Here is a 23,208-nt window from a genome sequence, read left to right as displayed (position 1 = left end):
AAAAATAGGAAAGACTTGAGTCCAGTTCTCTAAAAGAAAATAATTGTCTTTGGATTATTACAGAGATCACATTTACTAGATTTGTCTCATTGAGGCATTTAAGTATAAAATCAAGCTAATTTGGATAGAGGTTTCAAAAGTAGAATATGATTTAGAACTTGTCTGTTTCTGTTAGCTTAGCTTTATTTGACAGTAAAGTCATGCCTGACCTTTTGCAATATTTGTCTCCTAAAATTGGGTTTCTTTTTCTTGAATTCATCTCCCCACTTACTAGCTTGAACTCTAGTATATCTGCTCTTTCTTGAATTTGCCTGAAACTGTTGAATCAACAGTTTGAATATACCTGGAAATGAACTTGAGCAAATGCCTAAGAGGAAGCCACCTATAGTTATCAAGCCAGTGATTGCTGAAATTTTTACGTTGCCAAGAAAAGTATGGTCCCATTTAGAGAAAGAATGAATGCAAATGTGAATATGAATATGTGTATGTGTATCCCCTCTACCTTCCACTGAATTTTTTTTGGAGAGTGTGATTTAGAGTGAAGAGAGTAAAATGGTGTGGGCTTTCATTTTTACTGTTGTTGTTTTTAAGCACAAAGCATGTATTATTTTTGCAAGTAAAGCCAATCAGTAAGAGTTTACCATTTCATTCAGTATAGCTAGTTGTTTATCATATTCAGTCCAAATTCTATGACAGTGTTATAGCATTTGGTACTCACTTATGTTTATAATAAACAGAAATCTTATCTCAGAGGTGATTGTGGCATTTGGAGGTGGGTGGATTTATTTAACTGTAATAAAACCATAAATAAATCATGTAAGATTTCTCAGGCTTGGACTTTCTAGTTGTGCCTAGTGTTCTAATTTGTTAGCTACTGGAATGCAATATACCAGAAACGGAATGGCTTATAAAAGAGGAATTTAATAAGTTGCTAGTTTACAGTTCTGAGGCCAAGAAAATGTCCCACTTAAAACAAGTCTATAGAAATGTCCAATGTAAGGCATCCAGGTAAAGATACCTTGGTTCAAGAAGGCTAATGAAATTCAGGGTTTCTCTCTCAAGTGAGAAGGCACATGGTGAACACAGTCAGGATTTCTCTCTTGGCTGGAAGGGCACATGAGAAACACGGCGTCATCTGCTAGCTTTCTCTCCTGGCTTCCTGTTTCTTGAAGCTCCCCGGGAGGTGTTTTCCTTTTTCATCTGCAAAGGTCCCTGGCTTCTTGTGGCTATGTCATTCTTCTCTGCTCTCTCTGAATCTTCCACATTCTCCAAAATTTCTTCTCTTTTATAGGATTCTAGTAAATTAATCAAGACCTACCCAAATGGGTGGAGTCACATCTCTATATAATCAAGTTAAATACCCACACTGATTGAGTCACATCTCCATGGAGATAATCCAATCAAATTGAGAATTAAGAGGAATGGTTGTTCCCACAAGACTGCTTAGGATTAAATCATGGCTTTTCTAGGGTACGTAAATCCTTTCAAACCAGCACATCCAGGGTTCTAATTTCTTTACTTACTCTGAATGGCTAAAATGCTTATTGCTTATGGAATCTTAGGTTATAATTGTGAGGATCTTACAAATCTTCTAGTCCAAACTATTCTGTATGAAGGAGACTGAATATTTTTATTCTTAAATAGTTTTCAGGGTCACACAATGATCTTGTTCTCACTTTCTTCTGATTCTGTCTCTGATTCTTCATCAGAGCTTCAGCACAAGACTGATTTTTAAGAGATATTGATAGTAAGAGACACATTGATTGGTTGACAATTATCATGTGACTGACTACCCCTTTGACATAGCAATTATTATTTAACTTTGATTGTATTTGAAGGGAGTTCCATTCCAACATTAATGTGTCTGGAAAGTACGGTGTTGGATGGATTACTTCTTCAGTCTCCTAGACAGCCAGTACTTCCCTTAGCTTGAGGTCACTGAAAACTTTATTCACATATATTATCCCTGCTTGTTAAATTTATATGAGCTTCCTGTCTTTCTTCTAACACCATCTTTAGTCATCTCTTGTCAGACAGCTTAGGAGGCAACTTAACATTTGAATTGATGACGATAATTTACTTTCTATACATGAGTTTCTTTTAAAAGCATTTAAGCATTCTTTCTTATCTAAATTAGGTGAAGGGGAAAAGTGTATTATTTATATCTCTGCCAATTTGCTATCCCTAAATATGCCCCCATGTCTTTTTTTTTAACAGTTAGATTAGCTGTTTTGCCACCAACTAATTATTGAACGTTCTTCATTAGATGATGTGAATAAATGCTATAAATGGAATTATTTTCACATTAACTTATTTCAGAAGGGTATTATCTTCATTTCTAATAATTTCTCAATTACAGTGTTTCCAATTAACTTGCCTTATAATGAGTTAGTTTTTGAGAAAATATCATCTAGTGGCAGTGATAAGCATTCATTACGTCACACATTTTTTATTAATGCCAATAGGAATAGTGTTCACATATTTCACATATATATTATGTAGCTTCTTGGGTCATGGTCAGTGATTACAAATGTCAGATTGAAACAAACTTGATTTGGGAGAAGGAAAGAAGTACAAGTTGATAAACTAGTCTAAGTGATGTTCTGCAAAATATTATTTTTTAAAAATTAGCAGAAAGAATCTGCCAGTTTGAAATGTATGACTAACCATCAAACAGAACAGTGACTTCAAGATTCTAGTCTTAAATTCAGTTAAAACTTTTGCTAAAAAAAAAGTAATGCTTATGTGTACATTTCTGTTTTGAGTACCTAATGGTAGTAGTAAATTGTCCTTGTTTCCTATTTTTCTTTATAGCATATAGCACTTTCTACATTGTTGGTTTAATATTATCCATGCAAATACCCTTTGTGGGATTCCAGCCAATCCGAACAAGTGAACACATGGCAGCTGCAGGTATGAAAAAAATAATTCATTTTCCTTCTAAAGAATATGTGAATGTATAATTGGTCACTTTTCTAAGATAATTCATTTATCTCCCCATTTTCTTGGTTATGACCCAGATTAGTAATGAAGGTTTTTTGTTTTGCTTATATTTATGTTTTAATTTTCATCATACAGGTTCTAAAACATAACCCTTTTAAAATGTGAATATCATTTAGAGTTTTGTTAAGAATTTCTGATATGTTCTGATAAAGTGTCTCTCTACCTAGTGACTGCTGTCTTCAAAAAGGTAAGACAAAACTGTGTGAGAAAGTACAAAAAGCTGGTACACAAAACTGAGAAAGAACTAAAAGCAGCTCTTGTTAATACCACCAACCAAAGCCCAGAGATATCCTATAAGAGTTGAAACAAGTGGTCTCTGTGGGACCAGGGTGAGGGCTGTATAAGTTCACCCTGGCATTAGGGGTGAAAAGAAAAAAAAAAGGTAAAACATCCCTTTTTGCATAATCCATATTATTTGCAAATACTAAATAACTAACATTTGCTTTGTATAAACAAATTTTAAACAGTAATCCATCATGTGTTTACTGTACTACTGAGCTTCCATTTCAGCAAATTTAGATGGAACATTTGATTTTTATGTCCCTTCTGTCTCACTAAAATGATATTCTATCTGTATCTACTAATTGAAATTAATGACTTTTACATTGACATAAAGTCATTTTTTATCATCTTCCTCCATAAAAGCAGTACTCTGCTATTACTAATCTGGGTCATAACCAAGAAAATGGGAAGATAAATGAATAAACTTAGAGATTCTCACCCTGAGTTCCATGACCCATAAGAAGTATGTAGGTAGTTATTTTAGTTCGTAAATATTTATTTTATAGATATATATAGCTTTCTGAGCTGAAATTCCATAGCTTTTATTACAGATTCTCACTGGGGATTGAAATCTCCTAAAAATGTTAAGGATCACTACCTTACTATTATTTAGCACTTTAAAATTTATGAAGTACTTTTGCTTCCATTTCTAATTTGATATTATAGATTACCAAGTAATAATTTGAACATAGACAGACGTGTATTCAGTTTTGAGTATATAATCATATAAAGTATTGCTTTTACAAATACACAGTCAGCTGACTTTTTATGCATGTATGCTATTATAATTTCCTAAAATCCTTATTCCAGATGTCTCATGACTTCTTTGTTTAAATTTTTATACCTTGTGTTTTTGTATTACGTTTTTTATGATTTGACAGTTATGTACTTTTTGCTATTGTTGCTTGAATTTTGGGTGTCTTAGCATACTTACTAATTCAGAATCTTATCTAAATACGTAATTAAGGTCATATACCATCACTCAGTTATTAACAGTAACTATATATATTGGGATTTCTCAATCGTGTCACTTCTGTTCTTGAGCAAAGCAAATTTTTAGGCTGTATTCAGATGACATTTTTATTACCTTTTTCCCAGAAAACATGCTTGTAAAATATGGGGAAAAGGGAGGAATTCAATATGTTACATACGCTTCAAGCATTCAAATGGAATTTTTCTTGCCTGGTGGTCCATGACAATAGGTGCATGTATGTGAATGCTGATCATTTGGGGAAAAAATGGATAAGATAATTTTGGGGATGTATTAATTGGTTAGTTGTCAATTGACAACAAAATTCTGGCTAGAAGAAATTATCAGTCTTTCATATGAATGGTTAGGTATATTCTAAGATCTTTCAAATGAGCATTTTTAAATACTTTGGAAAAGTGCTTTGTTGATTATTTATATAACCTTTTTCTTTAATAGGTGTCTTTGCATTGCTGCAAGCTTATGCTTTCTTGCAGTATCTAAGAGACCGCTTAACCAAACAAGAGTTCCAGACCCTTTTCTTTTTGGGTGTATCATTAGCTGCAGGTGCCGTATTCCTTAGTGTCATCTATTTGACTTATACAGGTAGGTGTCATCACCTGTACGATGTGAATCTTGTCTCCAGATTATTCAAAAACAAAAGTCTATTACAAATTTTTTTTACATTTTATTTAATCCAGTAGGTCAAATACTTTGGTTACATTCGTTACAACCAATATAAAAATAATAGAGGTTCTAAAATCTGAAAAACATTACTCTAAATTGTGGGTTTTTTACACTAATTTATTATGTTGACGATAAATACATATGTTACATTTTAATATCTATATTTATTCATTTTATCCTAGAAGTAAACACAGGAATTCTGGAGCATAGATCAGTATTGTCATTACTTTTTAGCAATAATCACTGCCTTCTTGTCCCAGTCTTTCCCAGCCTTTCCTCCTTGTGGGGTGATGCAATGGGAGCCCGATAAATTGGCCTGCATATACAAAGGAGTGTGCACTGCAGGAGAGGAACCCCATATATATGAATCTGAGAACTTAATTGCCACCTTCTTTACTGACAGAAGAGAAACTTAATCTCTCTAATGTAAACAAATTCTCCTTGAAAAGAGAAAAACATCTGGATACTTACCTTGGGAGAAGAGAAAAACATCTGGATACTTACACACATATTTCTGTGTTTTATACTTTTTCGAAATCTGAACACATACCTCCAGGAAGTTAAATCTCCAAAGTTCTCATAATCTCTTCAGTAATAATCATTGAACTTCCAAGGCTATTCCTTTAAAACAGATCCCAAATTCAGTAAAATTTGCCCAAATCACAAATGGTGTAGAAACACCTTCAAATATAAAAATATTTTCTCTGCAGTCCCACAACCTTAGGCAACTTCTCACTATTATAATAGTCTTTATCATATTTTATGTGTGTGTATCTGTGTGTGTCAATAATCTCTTAGCTATGAATTTTGATTTATGGATATCTTTTAAAGAGTTAAATGATAGAAAGTGAAATTGAAAACATGAGACCAGAATGCTAGGAACAGGGACTCTTTTGCTTTTCCAGTGATTTAGAATAAACCTTTTCTGCATTTCTTTTTTTTTTTCTCAGTATTAATTAATGGAATTTAATGTTTATTGCTCTTATGTCAACCAATCATTTTTTTTCTTCACTTTTTTGTGTAGTATATATACAAAGCAAAGAAATAAAAAAGAAATAGTTTTCAAAGCACTCTTCAACAAGAAGTTACAGGACAGATCCCAAAGTTTGTCATGGGCTACCATACGATCCTCTCAGATTTTTCCATCTAGCTGCTTCAGAATATAGGAGGATAGGAGGCCTAAATATTTTTTATCACCACAATCGACTATTTTTCTTTCTTTTTCGTGAAAAATAACATATATACAGAAAGCAATACATTTCAGAGCACAACACCACAATTAGTTGTGGATCATATTTCAGAGTTTAACATGGGTTATAAGTCCACAATTTAGGTTTTTACTTCTAGCTATTCTAAGATACTGGAGATTAAAAGAGATATCAGTTTAATGATTCAGCAACCCTAAACTTTGTTAAATCCTGTCTTCGCTGCGTAACTCCACCATCACCTTTGATCTTTCTGTCCCTCTCTTTAGGGGTGTTTGACTATGACCATTCTAACTTTTTCATGTTGGAAGGGTCTGTAACTAATATGGGGTAGGGAAGTGGAACTATCTGATATTCTGAAAAGGCTGGGCTCTCTAGGTTTCAGGACTTTTCTGGTCCAGGGACCCATCTGGAGGTTGTAGGTTTCTGAAAAGTTACACCAGTGCATGGAACCCTTGTGGTATCTTATATATTGCCCTAGGTGTTCTTTAGGGTTGGCTGGAATGATTGGGTTTGGCAGGTGTATTAGTTAGGGTTCTCTAGAGAAACAGAATCAACAGGGAACACTTGCAAATATAAAATTTATGAAAGTGTCTCACGTGACCATGGGAATGCAGAGTCCAAAATCCACAGGGCAGGCTGCGAATCCGATGACTCCAATGGATGGCCTGGATGAACTCCACAGGAGAGGCTCACCAGCCAAAGCAGGAATGGAACCTGTCTCCTCTGAGTCCTCCTTAAAAGGCTTCCCATGATTGGATTTAGCATCACTAATTGCAGAAGACACTCCCCTTTGGCTGATTACAAATGGAATCAGCTGTGGATGTAGCTGACGTGATCATGACCTAATCCTATGAAATGTCCTCATTGCAACAGACAGGCCAGCACTTGCCCAATCAGATGAACAGGTACCACAACTTGGCCAAGTTGACACCTGTCCCTAACCATGACAGTCCACCCCTTGTCAACTTGGCACATATATATATATATATATCACCTTAGACCATACTTAATTTCCAAATGAAAACAAATAAATACACATTTTTTCTTTTACCTGACACTACTCAACTGTCCTGCATATAACTGGAAACACATTAAATCTCTCCAGAATAGCGTGCAAATCCTTGGGCAGCATTCATTCTTAAACTTGATATCTTACAACTTAAATAGTATAACACAAACAAAACAGCATTACAGTCCTCGTTTCTGTAACTGATCATGTGGTCGAAGTTCATATTTATCACTACCTTCTTCCACTACCCATTCCATGTTCCCTTTCCCCTCAGCAAGCACTTCAGCTGGCCGTGGTTCTTTGCCTGGTGGGGTGACCCAAACCTTCATTCCTGAAGTCTCAGAGCCATTAGTGGTCCTGCCTGGATTGTGTTGTTGCAGTTTTCCATTGATTTTAATCACAGGGCATGGTAGTACTAATAGACGCCCCAGGGGATCTCCTATATTCCAAGAAAACTCTTCTTTACCTCCATTATGTAGTTGCAGTCCGACTTCCTTCTGATAGTCAGGGTCAATTACCCCAGACAATAATGTAATCCCCTTCTTGGTGTGTTGATCCAGAGGCATAAGTAGCCCAAAGTGGCCAGGTGGCAATCTTAACTTCCAGTTTAGTGGTATCACTGTTGTTTCTCCTGGAGAAAGCACACCCCATTTTGGAACTAAAACCTGTAGACCAGCAGAACTCAGGGTAGCAGGGACAGGAAGCAAAAATTTTCCCAGTGGATCACTAGGAGTAATAGTGAGTGGCACCACACCCATTTCCACCCCTTGGTTCCTGGACCCATGGATCCTGGCTATGGGAGAAACAGCACCATACAGTGGACGCTGATTCAGAGCATACACAGCTTCCTGAAGAACATTACCCCAGCCTTTCAAGTTTTTGCCACCTAGTTGGCACCGTAATTGAGTTTTCAAAAGGCCATTCCACCGTTCTATCAATCCAGCAGCTTCTGGATGATGGGGAACATGGTAAGACCAGAGAATTCCATGAGCATGTGCCCATTCCCGCACTTCATTTGCTGTGAAGTGTGTTCCTTGATCCGAAGCAATGCTATGTGGAATGCCATGACGATGGATAAGGCATTCTGTAAGCCCACGGATAGTAGTTTTGGCAGAAGCATTGCGTGCAGGGAAAGCAAACCCATATCCAGAGTATGTGTCTATTCCAGTTAGAACAAATCGCTGCCCCTTCCATGAAGGGAGTGGCCCAATGTAATCAACCTGCCACCATGTAGCTGGCTGGTCACCTCGGGGAATGGTGCCATATCGGGGGCTGAGTGTGGGTCTCTGCTGCTGGCAGATTGGGCACTCAGCAGTGGCTGTAGCCAGGTCAGGCTTGGTGAGTGGAAGTCCATGTTGCTGAGCCCATGCATAACCTCCATCCCTACCACCATGACCACTTTGTTCATGAGCCCATTGGGCAATAACAGGAGTTGCTGGGGAAAGAGGCTGACTGGTATCCATAGAGCGGGTCATCTTATCCACTTGATTATTAAAATCTTCCTCTGCTGAAGTCACCCTCTGGTGTGCATTCACATGGGACACAAATATCTTCATGTTTTTAGCCCACTCAGAAAGGTCTATCCACATACTTCTTCCCCAGACCTCTTTGTCACCAATTTTCCAATTATGGTCTTTCCAAGTCCCTGACCATCCAGCCAAACCATTAGCAGCAGCCCATGAGTCAGTATACAAACGCACCTCTGGCCAGTTTTCCTTCCAAGCAAAATGAACAACCAGGTGCACTGCTCGAAGTTCTGCCCACTGGGAGGATTTCCCCTCACCACTGTCCTTCAAGGACACCCCAGAAAGGGGTTGTAATGCTGCAGCTGTCCACTTTCGGGTGGTACCTGCATATCGTGCTGAACCATCTGTAAACCAGGCCCGAGTTTTCTCTTCCTCAGTCAATTCACTGTAAGGAACACCCCAAGAGGCCATAGCTCTGGTCTGGGAAAGAGAAGGTAATGTGGCAGCAGGAGTGGAAACCATGGGCATTTGTGCCACTTCTTCATGTAACTTACTTGTGCCTTCAGGACCTGCTCTGGCTCTATCTCGTATATACCATTTCCACTTTAAAATAGAGTGCTGCTGTGCATGCCCAACTTTATGGCTTGGTGGGTCAGACAACACCCAACTCATGATAGGCAACTCAGGTCTCATGGTAACTTGGTGGCCCATGGTTAAGCATTCAGTCTCTACTAAGGCCCAGTAGCAGGCCAAAAGCTGTTTCTCAAAAGGAGAGTAGTTATCTGGAGCAGATGGTAAGGCTTTGCTCCAAAATTCTAAGGGTCTGCGTTGTGATTCTCCTACAGCGGCCTGCCAAAGGCTCCAGACAGCATCTCTATTTGCCACTGACACTTCCAGCACCATTGGATCTGCTGGATCATATGGCCCAAGTGGCAGAGCAGCTTGCACAGCAGCCTGGACCTGTCGCAGAGCCTCCTCTTGTTCAGGTCCCCACTCAAAATTAGCAGCTTTTCTGGTCACTCGATAAATGGGCCGGAGTAGCACACCCAAATGAGGAATATGTTGTCACCAAAATCCAAAAAGGCCAACTAGGCGTTGTGCCTCTTTTTTGGTTGTGGGAGGGGCCAGATGCAGCAATTTATCCTTCACCTTAGAAGGGATATCTCGACATGCCCCACACCACTGGACACCTAAAAATTTTACTGAGCTGGAAGGCCCCTGTATTTTTGTTGGATTTATCTCCCATCCTCTGACACGCAAATGCCTTACCAATAAATCTAGAGTAGTTGCTACTTCTTGCTCACTAGGTCCAATCAACATGATATCATCAATATAATGGACCAGTGTGATGTCTTGTGGGAGGGAGAAACGATCAAGGTCTCTGCGAACAAGATTATGACATAGGGCTGGAGAGTTGATATACCCCTGAGGTAGGACAGTGAAAGTATATTGCTGACCTTGCCAGCTGAAAGCAAACTGTTTCTGGTGGTCCTTACTAATAGCTATTGAGAAAAAAGCATTTGCCAGATCAATAGCTGCATACCAGGTACCAGGGGATGTATTGATTTGCTCAAGCAATGATACTACATCTGGAACAGCAGCTGCAATTGGAGTTACCACCTGGTTGAGTTTACGATAATCCACTGTCATTCTCCAAGACCCATCTGTTTTCTGCACAGGCCAAATAGGAGAGTTGAATGGGGATGTGGTGGGAATCACCACCCCTACATCTTTCAAGTCCTTAAGAGTGGCAGTAATCTCTGCAATCCCTCCTGGAATACGGTATTGCTTTTGGTTTACTATTTTGCTTGGTAGGGGCAGTTCTAGTGGCTTCCACTTGGCCTTTCCCACCATAATAGCCCTCACTGCACGAGTTAGAGAACCAACGTGGGGATTCTGCCAGTTGCTCAGTATGTCTATGCCAATTATACATTCCGGAACTGGGGAAATAACTACAGGATGGGTCCGGGGGCCCACTGGACCCACTGTGAGACAGACCTGAGCTAAAACTCCATTGATCACCTGGCCTCCATAAGCCCCCACTCTGACTGGTGGTCCAGAGTGACGTTTTGGGTCCCCTGGAATTAATGTCACTTCTGAACCAGTGTCTAATAATCCCCGAAATATCTGATCATTTCCTTTTCCCCAATGCACAGTTACCCTGGTAAAAGGCCGTCGGTCTCCTTGGGGAAGACTTAGAGGAAGGTTAACAGTATAAATTTGTGGCAGTGTAACAGGTTTCTTCCCCATAGGGACCTGGCCTCCCCTTCATTCAAGGGGCTCAGGGTCTGTAAACTGTTTCAAGTCTGGAAATTGGTTAAGGGGCCGTGACTCTGTGTTTTTGTAATTCAGGTTAGACTTCTGTTCCCATGACCTAGAACTCTTTTGTTTATACAGCTCCAACAAGAATTTAGTAGACTGCCCTTCTATTGTATTTCTAGGTACCCCATGATTTACTAGCCAATGCCACAAATCTCTGCGTGTCATATAATTTTGATGCTTTTGAGCATTGTCCTTTGAGTTTGTTGTCTATTATAATACCCACGTCTACCCTGTCTTTGGTGATTAAGTGCTGCCACCTGGCTTCTGCCAACTCGGGATCCTGTCATCCCCATTGTGTTTAAGGATTCCAGCTCAGTGACAGCAGTTCCTACAGTAATATCTGACCTACAGAGAAGTGTGACCACAGAGCTCTTGAGGGATGATGGTGCTAGTCTCACAAATTTATTTCTCACTGTTCTGGTAAAAGGTGCATCCTCTGGGCATTCCTGGGGTGTAAGAGCAGGCTTTGCCTGATAAATCCACTCTAACATCCCAATCTCTCTAAGCCTCTGGATCCCCTCATCTACATTATACCAGGGCAGTTCTGGCATTTCAACTTCAGGTAATGTTGGCCACCTTTTGATCCATGTTTCAACCAACCACCCAAACAAGCTGTTAACACCTTTTCTAACTGCTCTAGCTATAACATTGAATGCAGAATCTCTGCTTAGTGGGCCCATATCAATAAATTCAGCCTGATCCAGCCTTATATTCCTCCCACCATTATCCCACACTCTTAAAATCCATTGCCACACATATTCCCCTGATTTCTGTCTATATAAATTGGAAAACTCACACAGTTCTTTTGGAGTATAACGTACCTCCTCATGTGTGATACTTTGTACCTCACCTTTAGGGGCCTGTTGGGACTTTAGTCTAGTTATAGGTCTAGAAGAAATGAGGGGTGGTGGGGGTGGGTCATGAAAAGAATTAGAAATATCTTCCAAGCCATTTGCTTCAGGGCTTTCATTTGCAGTTTCATCTGGTGAGACAGGATTAATAACTCTAGGGCTAATCCCTTCAGGAGGAGGTTGGGTGGCTAATTCCTCAAGGCAGGCTGGAGGTGGGGCAGCTATGTCCTCAGGGCAGACTATTACAGGGTTATCTAAAGAAGGCTCAGCATGGTCTAGGGTTTCAACCTCACCCCCAACATCATTATCAATCCATATGTCACCATCCCATTTTTCAGGGTCCCACTCCTTTCCAATCAATGCCCTCACTTTAACGGCAGACACCATGCAAGACTGAGATTTCAGTTTACGTTGTAAAGTTGCTACTCTAACAATAAGATTCTGAGTCTGATTTTCAGAGATCTCAAGTCTACGGCTACAGGAAATAAAATTTTCCTTCAGGATACTCATAGAAACCTCTACATCTTTCAGACGGCACTTAAGCTTCTTGTTTGAAGCCTTAAGCCCATCCCTTTCACCCTTTAATGTAGACAGTGTATCTAACAACAACCAACCAACATCTCTATAACTCTTATTTCTACAAAACTCTGTAAAGGTGTCAAAAACATTATCCCCCAGAGTCTGGCTTCGTACAAGCGAAGCATTAGGAGAATCGAATGATGATATTTTGACTATCTCCTTTGCCAACTCAGTCCATGGATTGGGAGTGTCATTCTGATTACGGGAATCAGAGTCCTTAGTGTCTCTGAGCCCAGTCAGAGTAGAAAACCATTCATAAAAACCCATTTTTAAGATTCTGTTCCTTAAGAACCACTCCCGGTACCAAGATGTATTAGTTAGGGTTCTCTAGAGAAACAGAATCAACAGGGAACACTTGCAAATATAAAATTTATGAAGTGTCTCACGTGACCGTAGGAACGCAGAGTCCAAAATCCACAGGGCAGGCTGCGAATCCGATGACTCCAATGGATGGCCTGGATGAACTCCACAGGAGAGGCTCACCAGCCAAAGCAGGAATGGAACCTGTCTCCTCTGAGTCCTCCTTAAAAGGCTTCCCATGATTGGATTTAGCATCACTAATTGCAGAAGACACTCCCCTTTGGCTGATTACAAATGGAATCAACTGTGGATGTAGCTGACGTGATCATGACCTAATCCTATGAAATGTCCTCATTGCAACAGACAGGCCAGCGCTTGCCCAATCAGATGAACAGGTACCACAACTTGGCCAAGTTGACACCTGTCCCTAACCATGACAGCAGGTTATGATAGGTAGCAATGTCTAATTGAAGCTTGCAGAAGAGCAACCCCCAGAGTAGCCTCTTGACTCTATCTGAACTCTCTCTGCCACTGATACTTTATTAGTTACACTTCTTTTCCCCCTTTTGGTGAGGATGGAATTGTTGATCCCACGTTGCCAGGGAGACTTTCACCCCTGGATGTCATACATGTCCCATGTAGGGAGGAGTGTAATGATTTTACCTACAGAGTTAGGCTTAGAGAGATTGTGACCACATCTGAGCAACCAAAGAGGTCCTGCAGAAGTAACTCATAGGCATACCTATATGTAGGCTGAGCTTTGTCACTACCTACATAAGCTTCACAAGAGTAAGCCTCAAGATCAAGGGCATGGCTTATTGATTTGGTATCCCTATAGTTTGACACAGTTACAGAGGATTTCCTGATGGTAAAGTTTAATAGTTCCATATTTTTTCTCCCATACCTCAAGGGACTTTGCCAGTTTTGATTATCTGCCTAATATACTGTGGAATATATCCAGGCATTACATTTAGCTATGCAGGATTAAAGGACCTCTTTCTTATTCTGGGCTCCCTGTGTTTCAGTTGTTCAAATGAGCTATTCAGACAGGTTGAGTTGGGTTATATGCTACAGAAAATTTTGATTCCAGACAAAATAAACCTTTCTTCCTTTGGCCTCAAAGAGTATGTGTGGTTCTAAAATATAGACATTGTCTTCCTTACCCCTGTGTTCTGAATTACTTTCACCCTAACCTAATCGATCAGCTTTGTTCTTATCCTTAAATATCAAGTTTTATATATATAACAGCCTCTCAAAACCCAGAAATAACAATTAGCCCTCCGGACTAAATGTGTCTGCTATAAAAGCTTACAATCTAAGCCCCTGTTTTACTGTAAGCATTTTCTAAAGGAGACCATACCATTGCTGTTCTTTTTTTCTGGCTTATTTTACCTCACCAAATGCCTCACACATTCATTCATACCATTCTTGCCTCATGACTATGTACCTGTTTTTAGCGGCACAACATTTGTTCGTAAGTATACACCATTGTTTGCCAATCTACTTCTCAGTCAGTGTATCCTTCAGCCACTTGCATTTATCTGGTATCATGTATACTGCCCAAAGTCAACAGTCAATCAGCACTCTCAATTTTAGATAATTTCATTGTTCCCAAGAGGAAGAAAACCAATAAACAGAGCCTCACCAAATAGAAAATCTAAACCTCCTTTTACAACTTGTCCCTCTCCCCATTATTCACCTCTGCTGTTGCTGTGGTATTGCTGATGTTTTCCTTTTTAATATAGTCCATAGCACGTAATAGCAGTTTTCCCCCTGTATCCTGGACTTAACTCTGTACACGAATCATACCTTTGAAGTAGTTCTTGCAAGAACTAATTTATATTTCTAATGTTAAGCAGTGGGACATGCAGGTCTATACACCCCCTTTCAATCTTGTTCATCTTCAATATGATACTATTACATACAAACTCACAAGAGAACCTCCTTCACTTCTATCTATTCCCTTACATTGGAGTTCAGCCTCCTTAGCTAACTGTTCACCCAACTCTAGCTTCTATGTATCTCTAAGTCCCCTATATTCTGTATTTTAAACCTCTGATTATACCTTTACTATTATAGTCATAAGTGTGGAATCATCCAGTATCTATCCTCTTGTGTCAGACTTATTTCACTCAGCATTAGGTCTTCAAGGCTCATCCTCTGGTCATGTGCTTCAGGATGTCATTTTGTCTTACTTCTCATAATATTCCATCATATGTATATACCACATTTTGTTGGTCCACTCGTCTGTTGATGGGCATTTAGTTTGTTTCCATCTTTTGGTGATTATGAATAATGCTGCCATGAACTTCGGTGTACAGATGTCTGTTTGTGTCATTGCTTTCAGCTCTTTTGAGTATATACCAAGAAGTATCATTGCTGGGTCATAGGGTAACTCAATATTTAGTTTCCTAAGGAACTGCCAAACAGTCTTCCATGGTGGGTACACCATTATACATTCCCACCAACAGTGCATAAGTGTCCCAATGTCTCCACGTGCTGTCATTTATAGTTTCCTGTTTGTTTTAATAGCACCCATTCTTATAGGCGTGAGGTGGTATCTCATTGTAGTCTTGATCTGCATTTCCCTTATAGCCAATGAAAACGAGCATCTCTACATGTGCTTTTGAGCCATCTGTATTTGCTCTTCAGAAAAATGGCTATTCATATCTTTAGCCTATTTTAATAGTTGAGTTGTTTGTTCTTTTGTTGTTGAGTGTGATTTCTTTGTATATACAGGACATCAAACCTTTGTCTAGTCTGTGCTTGCAAAACATTTTCTCCCTTTGAGTTGGCTTCCTCTTCACCTTTTTGACCAAGTCTTTTGATGTTTGATTTGAGGAGTTCCATTTATCTATTTTTTTCTTTTGTTGCTTGTGCTTTGAGTGTAAAGTTTAGGAAGCTACCTCCTATTACTAGGTCTTAAAGATGTTTCTCTACATTTCCTTCTAGAAGCGGTAGGGAGGTAATTCTTATATTTAGGTTTTTGATCCACTTTGAGTTAATTTTTGCGTAGGGTGTAAGATAGGGGTCTTCTTTCATTCTTTTAGCTATTGATAGCCAGTTCTTCCATGCCCGTTTATTGAAAAGACTATTTTGTCCCAGTTCAGAGGATTTGGGGGTCTTCTCAAAAATCAGTTGACCATAGATTTGGTGGTCTTTTTCTGCGTTCTTGGTTCGATCCCATTGGTCCATGCTTCTATCTTTATACTAGTACCAAGCTGTTTTGACCATAGTGCTGTATAATAGGTTTTAAAGTCTGGGATTGTTAAGCCTCCCACTTCATTCTTTTTTAGGATACTTTTAGTTATTTGGAGTCTCATTCCCTTCCAGATGAATTTGGTAACTAGCTTTTCTAAGACTTCAAAGTAGCTTGTTGGAATTTGGATTGGTATTGTGTTGAATCTGTAGATCAATTTGGTAGAAGTAACTACATTTAACCTTCCTATCCATGACCAGGGAGTGACCTTCCACCTATTTAGATATTCTTTGATTTCTTTTAGTGTTGTTAAGTAGTTTTCTGAGTGCAAGTCCTTTACGTCCCTAGTTAAGTTCATTCCTAGGTACTTAATTCTTTTAGATGCTATTTTGAATGGAATTTTTTCCTTATCTGAATCCTAAGTTAGGTCATTGCCTGTGTATAGAAACATTACTGATTTTTGCACATTAATTTTTTTTATTTATTATTATTTTTTTTTACATGGGCAGGCTCTGGGAATTGCACCCAGGTCTCTGGCATGGCAGGCGAGAATTCTGCCACTGAACCAACACTGCAGTGCCCTGATTTTTGCATATGAATTTTGTATCCTGACACCTTGTTGAATTTTTTTATTCACTCAATTAACTGTTGTAGATTCCTCAGGATCTTCCAAGTATAGAATCATACAATTTGCAAATAATCAAAGTTTTACTTTTTCCTTTCCAATTTGGATGCCTTTTAATTCAATCTGCTGATTACTCTAGCTAGAACTTCTCGTACAATGTGGAATAATAGTGGTGACAGACAGGGGGAAAGCTCTCAGTCTCTCTCCATTGAGTACGATGTTAGCTGTTGGTTTTTCATATATTCCCTTTGTCATATTGAGGTAGTTACCTTAGATTCCTATCTCAAAAGATGTTCAAACAAATCTAAGTCAGTTCAAGGAGATGAAGGAAAATATGCCTAAAAAGATAAAAGGAGGTTAGGAAGATGTTGGATAAGCATAAAGAAGAATTTGAAAACATGCAAAGAAAAATGACATCTTACGGAAATGAAAGGCACAAGAGAGGAGATTAAAAAAATACACTAGAGGCATGCAATAACAGATTTCAACAGGCAAAGGTTCAGCAAGGTACAAGACAGGACTTCCAAAATCAAACAGACAAAATAATGGGATAGAGAAAATAAAGGAACAAAAGGAACACAGCCTCTGGAAATTGAATGAGTGCACAGAGCACACAAACGTGTATCCTGGGTGTACCAGAGGTAGAAGAAAAGGGGAAAGGGACAGAAAGAATATTTGAGGAAATAATGACTGAAAAATTCCCCAATTCTTATAAAATTTATAGGTATGCATAACCAAGAGCGCAGTGTACTCCAAATAAATGAATCAGAATAGTAGACACATAGTAATCAGACTGTCAAATGCCAAATATAAAGAGAATTCTGAAAACAGCAAGAGAAGTGATTGACTACATGCAGGGAATGCCCAATTAGACTAAGTCCTGATTGCTCATCAGAAACCATGTAGCTGTAAGGAGGCATTGGTACAATATATTTAAGATACTGAAAGAGAAAAATTCCCAGCCAAGAATTTTTTTTTTAATCTATTAATTAAAAAAAATTAACAAACAAACAAAACATTAAGGTATCATTCCATTCTACCTATATAATATAGTAATTCTTAATATCATTACATAGTTGCATATTCATCATTTCTTAGAACATTTGCATCGATTTAGAAAAAGAAATAAAAAGACAACAGAGAAAGAAAGGAAACGATAACAGAGAGAAAAAAGATTATACATACCATACCCCTTACCCCTCGCTTTCATTTATCACTAGCATTTCAAACTAAATTTATTTTAACATTTGTTCCCCCTATTATTTATTTTTATTCCATATGTTCTATTCTTCTGTTGATATGGTAGATAAAAGGAGCATCAGACACGAGGTTTTCACAATGACAGAGTCCAGACACGAGGTTTTCACAATGACAGAGTCACACTGTGAAAGGTATATCATTGTTCAATCATCATCAAGAAACATGACTACTGGAACACAGCTCCACATTTTCAGGCAGTTCCCTCCAGCCTCTCCACTACATCTTGAACAACAAGGTGATATCTACTTAATGTGTAAGAATAACCTCCAGGATAACCTCTCGACTCTGTTTGGAATCTCTCAGCCATTGACACTTAGTCTCATTTCACTCTTCTCCCTTTTGGTCGAGAAGGTTCTCTCAATCCCTTGATGTTAAGTCTCAGCTCATTCTAGGGTTTTCCTCAATCCCTTGATGCTGAGTCTCAGCTCATTCCAGGATCTCTGTCACACGTTGCCAGGAAGGTCCACACCCCTGGGAGTCATGTCCCACGCAGAGAGGGGGAGGGTGGTGAGACTGCTCGTCGTGTTGGCTGGAGAGAGAGGCCACATCTGAGCAACAACTTGGGGGTGACTCTTAGGCCTAAATTTTAAGTAGACTTGACCTATCCTTTGTGGGGTTAAGTTTCATATGAACAAACCCCAAGACTGGGGGCTCAGCCTATAGCTTTGGTTGTCCACACTGCTTGTGAGAATATCAAGAATTCAACTTGGGGAGGTTGAATTTCTCCCCACTCTCACCATTCCCCAATTTGCAAATACTTTTCCAGTCACTGATCAAATCACTCTGGGATTCATCAGGGCATCACTCTGGACAAACCAACAAAATCTCATGTCCTACCTGAGATTCCAAGTACTTATGGGGTTCAATAAAACTATGTACATAAGTTATATTAGGAAATGCACTAGTCAAAATATAAATTTTGTAACAAATAAACATTTTTTGCTTTAGTCTTACACATAATGTGACATTTTGAAATATTAGTTATCATCTATTTTCAGCACCCTGCAATAATGACAATCCTTTGTTCTTCCTCATGCAAAAACATTTTTAAAATTTGTACATTGTACATTTCACTACTATTATACACTCTAGGCATTCCTAGATTATACCATCTCAATCTTTAACATCTATCTTTCTTTCTGATTTCATTTATGTCCCCAGCTCTCCTCCCTCTATCATTCTCACATGCAGCTTCATTCATTGTTTTAACATAATTATATTACAGTTAGGGAGTATTGTGCTGTCCATTTCTGAGTTTTTATATCCAGTCCTATTGCACAGTCTGTATCCCTTCAGCTCCAATTACCCAATATCTTACCCTGTTTCTATCTCCTGATCGTCTCTGTTACCAACGAAATATTCCAAGTTTATTCACTAATGTCAGTTCATATCAGTGAGCTCATACAGTATTTGTCCTTTAGTTTTTGGCTAGTCTCACTCAGCATAATGTTCTCAAGGTCCATCCATTTTGTTACATAATTCATAAGTTTGTTCTGTGTTAAAGCTGCATAATATTCCATCGTATATATATATATACCACAGTTTGTTTAGTCACTCGTCTGTTGCTATAAACATTGGTGTGCAGCTGTCTGTTTGTGTCTTTGCCCTTAAGTCCTCTGAGTAGATACCTAGCAGTGGTATTGCTGGGTCATATGGCAATTCTATATTCAGCTTTTTGAGGAACTGCCAAGCTACTTTCCACAGCGGTTGTACCATAGAATGAATTAGGTAGTTTTCCCTCCACTTCAATTTTTTTGAAGAGTTTGAGCAGGGTTGGTACTAATTCTTTCTGGAATGTTCGGTAGAATTCACATGTGAAGCTGTCTGGTCCTGGACTTTTCTTTTTGGGAAGCTTTTTAATGACTTACTTAATTTCTTTACTTGTGATTGGTTTGTTGAGGTCATCTATTTCTTCTTGAGTCAAAGTTGGTTGTTCATGCCTTTCTAGGAACTTGTCCATTTCATCTACATTGTTGTATTTAGTAGCATAAAGTTGTTCATAGTATCCTGTTATTACCTCCTTCATTTCTGTGGGGTCAGTGGTTATGTCTCCTCTTCCATTTCTGATCTTATTTGTTTGTATCCTCTCTCTTCTTCTTTTTGTCAGTCTTGCTAAGGACCCTACAATCTTACTGATTTCCTCATAGAACCACCTTCTGGTTTTATTGATTTTCTCAATTGTTTTCATGTTCTCAATTTCATTTATTTCTGCTCTAATCTTTGTTATTTCTTTCCTTTTGCTTGCTTTGGGGTTAGTTTGCTGTTCTTTCTCCAGTTTTTCCAAGTGGACAGTTAATTCCTGAATTTTTGCCCTTTCTTCTTTTCTGATATAGGCATTTAGGGCAATAAATTTCCCTCTTAGCACTGCCTTTGCTGCATCCCGTAAGTTTTGATATGTTGTGTTTTCATTTTCATTTGCCTCCAGATATTTACTGATTTCTCTTGTAATTTCTTCCCTGACCCACTGGTTGTTTAAGAGTGTGTTGTTGAGCCTCCATGTATTTGTGAATTTTCTGGTGCTCTGCCTATTATTGATTTACAACTTCATTCCTTTATGATCTGAGAAAGTGTTGTGTATGATTTCAATCTTTTTAAATTTGTTGAGACTTGCTTTGTGACCCAGCATATTGCCTATCTTTCAGAATGATCCATGAGCACTTGAGAAAATGTCCTATAAATGTCTGTTAAGTCCAGCTCATTTGTTGTAATATTCAAATTCTCTGTTTCTTTATTGATCCTCTGTCTAGATGTTCTGTCCATTGATGAGAGTGGGGAATTGAAGTCTCCAACTATTATGGTAGATGTGTCTATTTCAGTGTTTGCCTCATGTATTTTGGGGCATTCTGGTTCGGTGCATAAATATTTATGATTGTTATGTCTTCATGTTGAATTGTTCCTTTTATTAGTACATAGTATCCTTCTTTGTCTCTTTTAACTGTTTTACATTTGAAGTCTAATTTGTTGGATATTAGTATAGGTACTCCTGCTCTTTTCTGATTGTTATTTGCATGAAATATCTTTTCCCAACCTTTCACTTTCAACCTATGTTTATTTTTGGGTCTACGATGTGTTTCCTGTAGACAGCATATAGAAGGATCCTGTTTTTTAATCCATTCTGCCAGTCTATGTCTTTTGATTGGGGAGTTCAATCCATTAACATTTAGTGTTATTACTGTATGCGTAGTACTTTCTTCTACCATTTTGCCTTTTGTGTTTTCTATGTCATGTCTAATTTTCCTTCTTTCTACACTCTTCTCCACACCTCTCTCTTCTGTCTTTTCATATCTGTCTCTAGTGCTCCCTTTAGTATTTCTTGCAGACCTGGTCTCTTGGTCACAAATTCTCTCAGTGATTTTTTGTCTGAAAATGTTTTAATTTCTCCCTCATTTTTGAAGGACAGTTTTGCTGGGTATAGAATTCTTGGTTGGCAGTTTTTCTCTTTTAGTAATTTAAATATATCATCCCACTGTTTTCTCGCCTCCATGGTTTCTGCTGAGAAATCTGCACATAGTCTTATTGGGTTTCCCTTGTATGTGATGGATTGCTTTTCTCTTGCGGCTTTCAAGATCCTCTCTTTCTTTGATCTCTGCCATTCTGACTAGTAAGTGTCTTGGAGAACGTCTATTTGGATCTATTCTCTTTGGGGTACGCTGCACTTCTTGGATCTATAATTTTAGGTCCTTCATAAGAGTTGGGAAATTTTCAGTGATAATTTCTTTCATTAGTTTTTCTCCTCCTTTTCCCTTCTCTTCTCCTTCCAGGACACCCAGAACACATATATTTGTGTACTTCATATTATCATTAAATTCCCTGAGTCCCTGCTCATATTTTTCCCTATAGTTTCTGGTTTTTGTCAGATTTCAGATGTTCCCTCCTCCAGTTCACTAATCCTAACCTCTGTCTCTTGAAATCTACCATTGTAGGTTTCCATTGTTTTTTTCATCTCTTCTTTCATCCTTTCATTCCCATAAGTTCTGTGATTTGTTTTTTCAGACTTTGTATTTCTTCTTTTTGTTCATTCCTTGCCTTCTTCATATCCTCCCTCAATTCATTGATTTGGTTTTTGATGAGGTTTTCCATGTCTGTTCGTATATTTTGAATTAATTGTTTCAGCTCCTGCATCTCGTTTGAACTATTGGTTTGTTCCTTTGACTGGGCCATATCTTCAATTTTCCTGGTGTGATTTATTATTTTTTGCTCGCGTCTAGACATTTAATTACCTTAATTAGTTTATTCTGGAAATTGCTTTTACTTATCTTACCTAGGGTTTTCTTGCTAGATGAGTTTGTTGTCTATCTGTTCTTTGACCTTCAGTTCAGCTTTTTCTGGACCTCTAGCTTAGGTTTTGTTTAACAGAGGATAATTTTTCAGTTCTTGTTTTCTTGTTTCTTGCCCTGTGTGTATGGTGCCTTTTCCCTCCCCACCCTTAGGAGTGTCTACGTAGGTATTATAGACTCCAGCCAGGTTTTCCCAGACTAAACTGGCCTCCTATCAGGGGAAAGGAGTCAACTGCATCAGTTTTCCCTGAGGGTGAGACCCAGCAGGTTAAAAGACTTTCCTGTGAAGTCTCTGGGTTCTGTTTTTCTTATCCTGCCCAGTATGTGACGCATCTGCCTGCGGGTCCCACCAGCAAAAGATGTTGCTGCACCTTTAACTTTGGAAGACTCTGCCTGCTAGGGGCGTGGTGGAGGCAGAGGAGAGGTTGTAGGCTGGTTTTAATGGCTTCAAATTGCCAAGTCCTGGGGTCTGAATTCCTTGAGGGAGGGATTCCACCTGATTTGGGTTTCACCCTTCCCCTGGGGAAGGCACAGGTGGGAGACAGCCCTGAAAGCAGTCTGTTTCTGCCTATGCCTGGGGCAGTTGCAGCCCGAGTAGTCCCGCCGCTGAATCCAGAGGCAGCCAAGTCTCTGTAGAAACACAGCCACTAAAACCTCCATTTCCTCCTCTTTCCTCTTTTTCCCTTAGCCCAATAAGTGACCTCCGCCTTGACCAGGTTCGCCTGAGGTGGGGGCCTATTTTTAGTAGTCAGAATTTGTTAATTAATGCCACAATTGGTGTTTGGTTGGACTCAACCTCTGCTGCTGTTAGAGTCTCTTTCCTTTCCCTCTGGGAAGCCGCCTGTGGGGGAGGGGTGCCGGGCATCGACTGCCGCGGCTTAGGGAACTCACAGTTCTGGGGAGGCTCGCAGCCGGTCCAGCTGGTCCAGACTGGGGTACGCTGTGTGTCCGGTCTCTGTCGTGGCTCCAGGAGCTGTTCTGTACTGTTTCTGGTTATTTAGTAGTTCTGGAGGACGAACTAAAACATGCACATTGCTAAGCTGCCATCTTGGCTCCTCCAGCCAAGAATTCTTGATCTTTCAAAAATGTCCTTCCAAAATGAGGATGAGTTAAAACTATTCACTATTCTTTAGCTAGCAAAGCTGTCCTTCACAAACGAGGCAGAATTTGAAA

General features: G+C 39.0%; 1 protein-coding gene across 4 annotated transcripts in view; it reads left to right on the top strand.

Moving 5' to 3' along the window:
• Window positions 1-23,208, top strand: part of STT3B (STT3 oligosaccharyltransferase complex catalytic subunit B) — a 162,540-nt gene that overhangs the window by 113,487 nt on the left and 25,845 nt on the right. For all 4 annotated transcript variants that reach the window (XM_077129923.1, XM_077129924.1, XM_077129926.1 and 1 more), the window contains exons 6-7: window positions 2,815-2,913; window positions 4,712-4,858. In XM_077129923.1, the coding sequence (XP_076986038.1) occupies window positions 2,815-2,913; window positions 4,712-4,858 (246 nt within the window). The remainder of the gene's footprint in view (window positions 1-2,814; window positions 2,914-4,711; window positions 4,859-23,208) is intronic.

Source organism: Tamandua tetradactyla, chromosome 15 (genome assembly GCF_023851605.1).
Source record: "Tamandua tetradactyla isolate mTamTet1 chromosome 15, mTamTet1.pri, whole genome shotgun sequence".
NCBI classification, from domain to species: Eukaryota; Metazoa; Chordata; class Mammalia; order Pilosa; family Myrmecophagidae; genus Tamandua; species Tamandua tetradactyla.
Note: the sequence above shows the minus strand (reverse complement) of the source record. Positions and strands in the feature narration are given on the sequence as shown.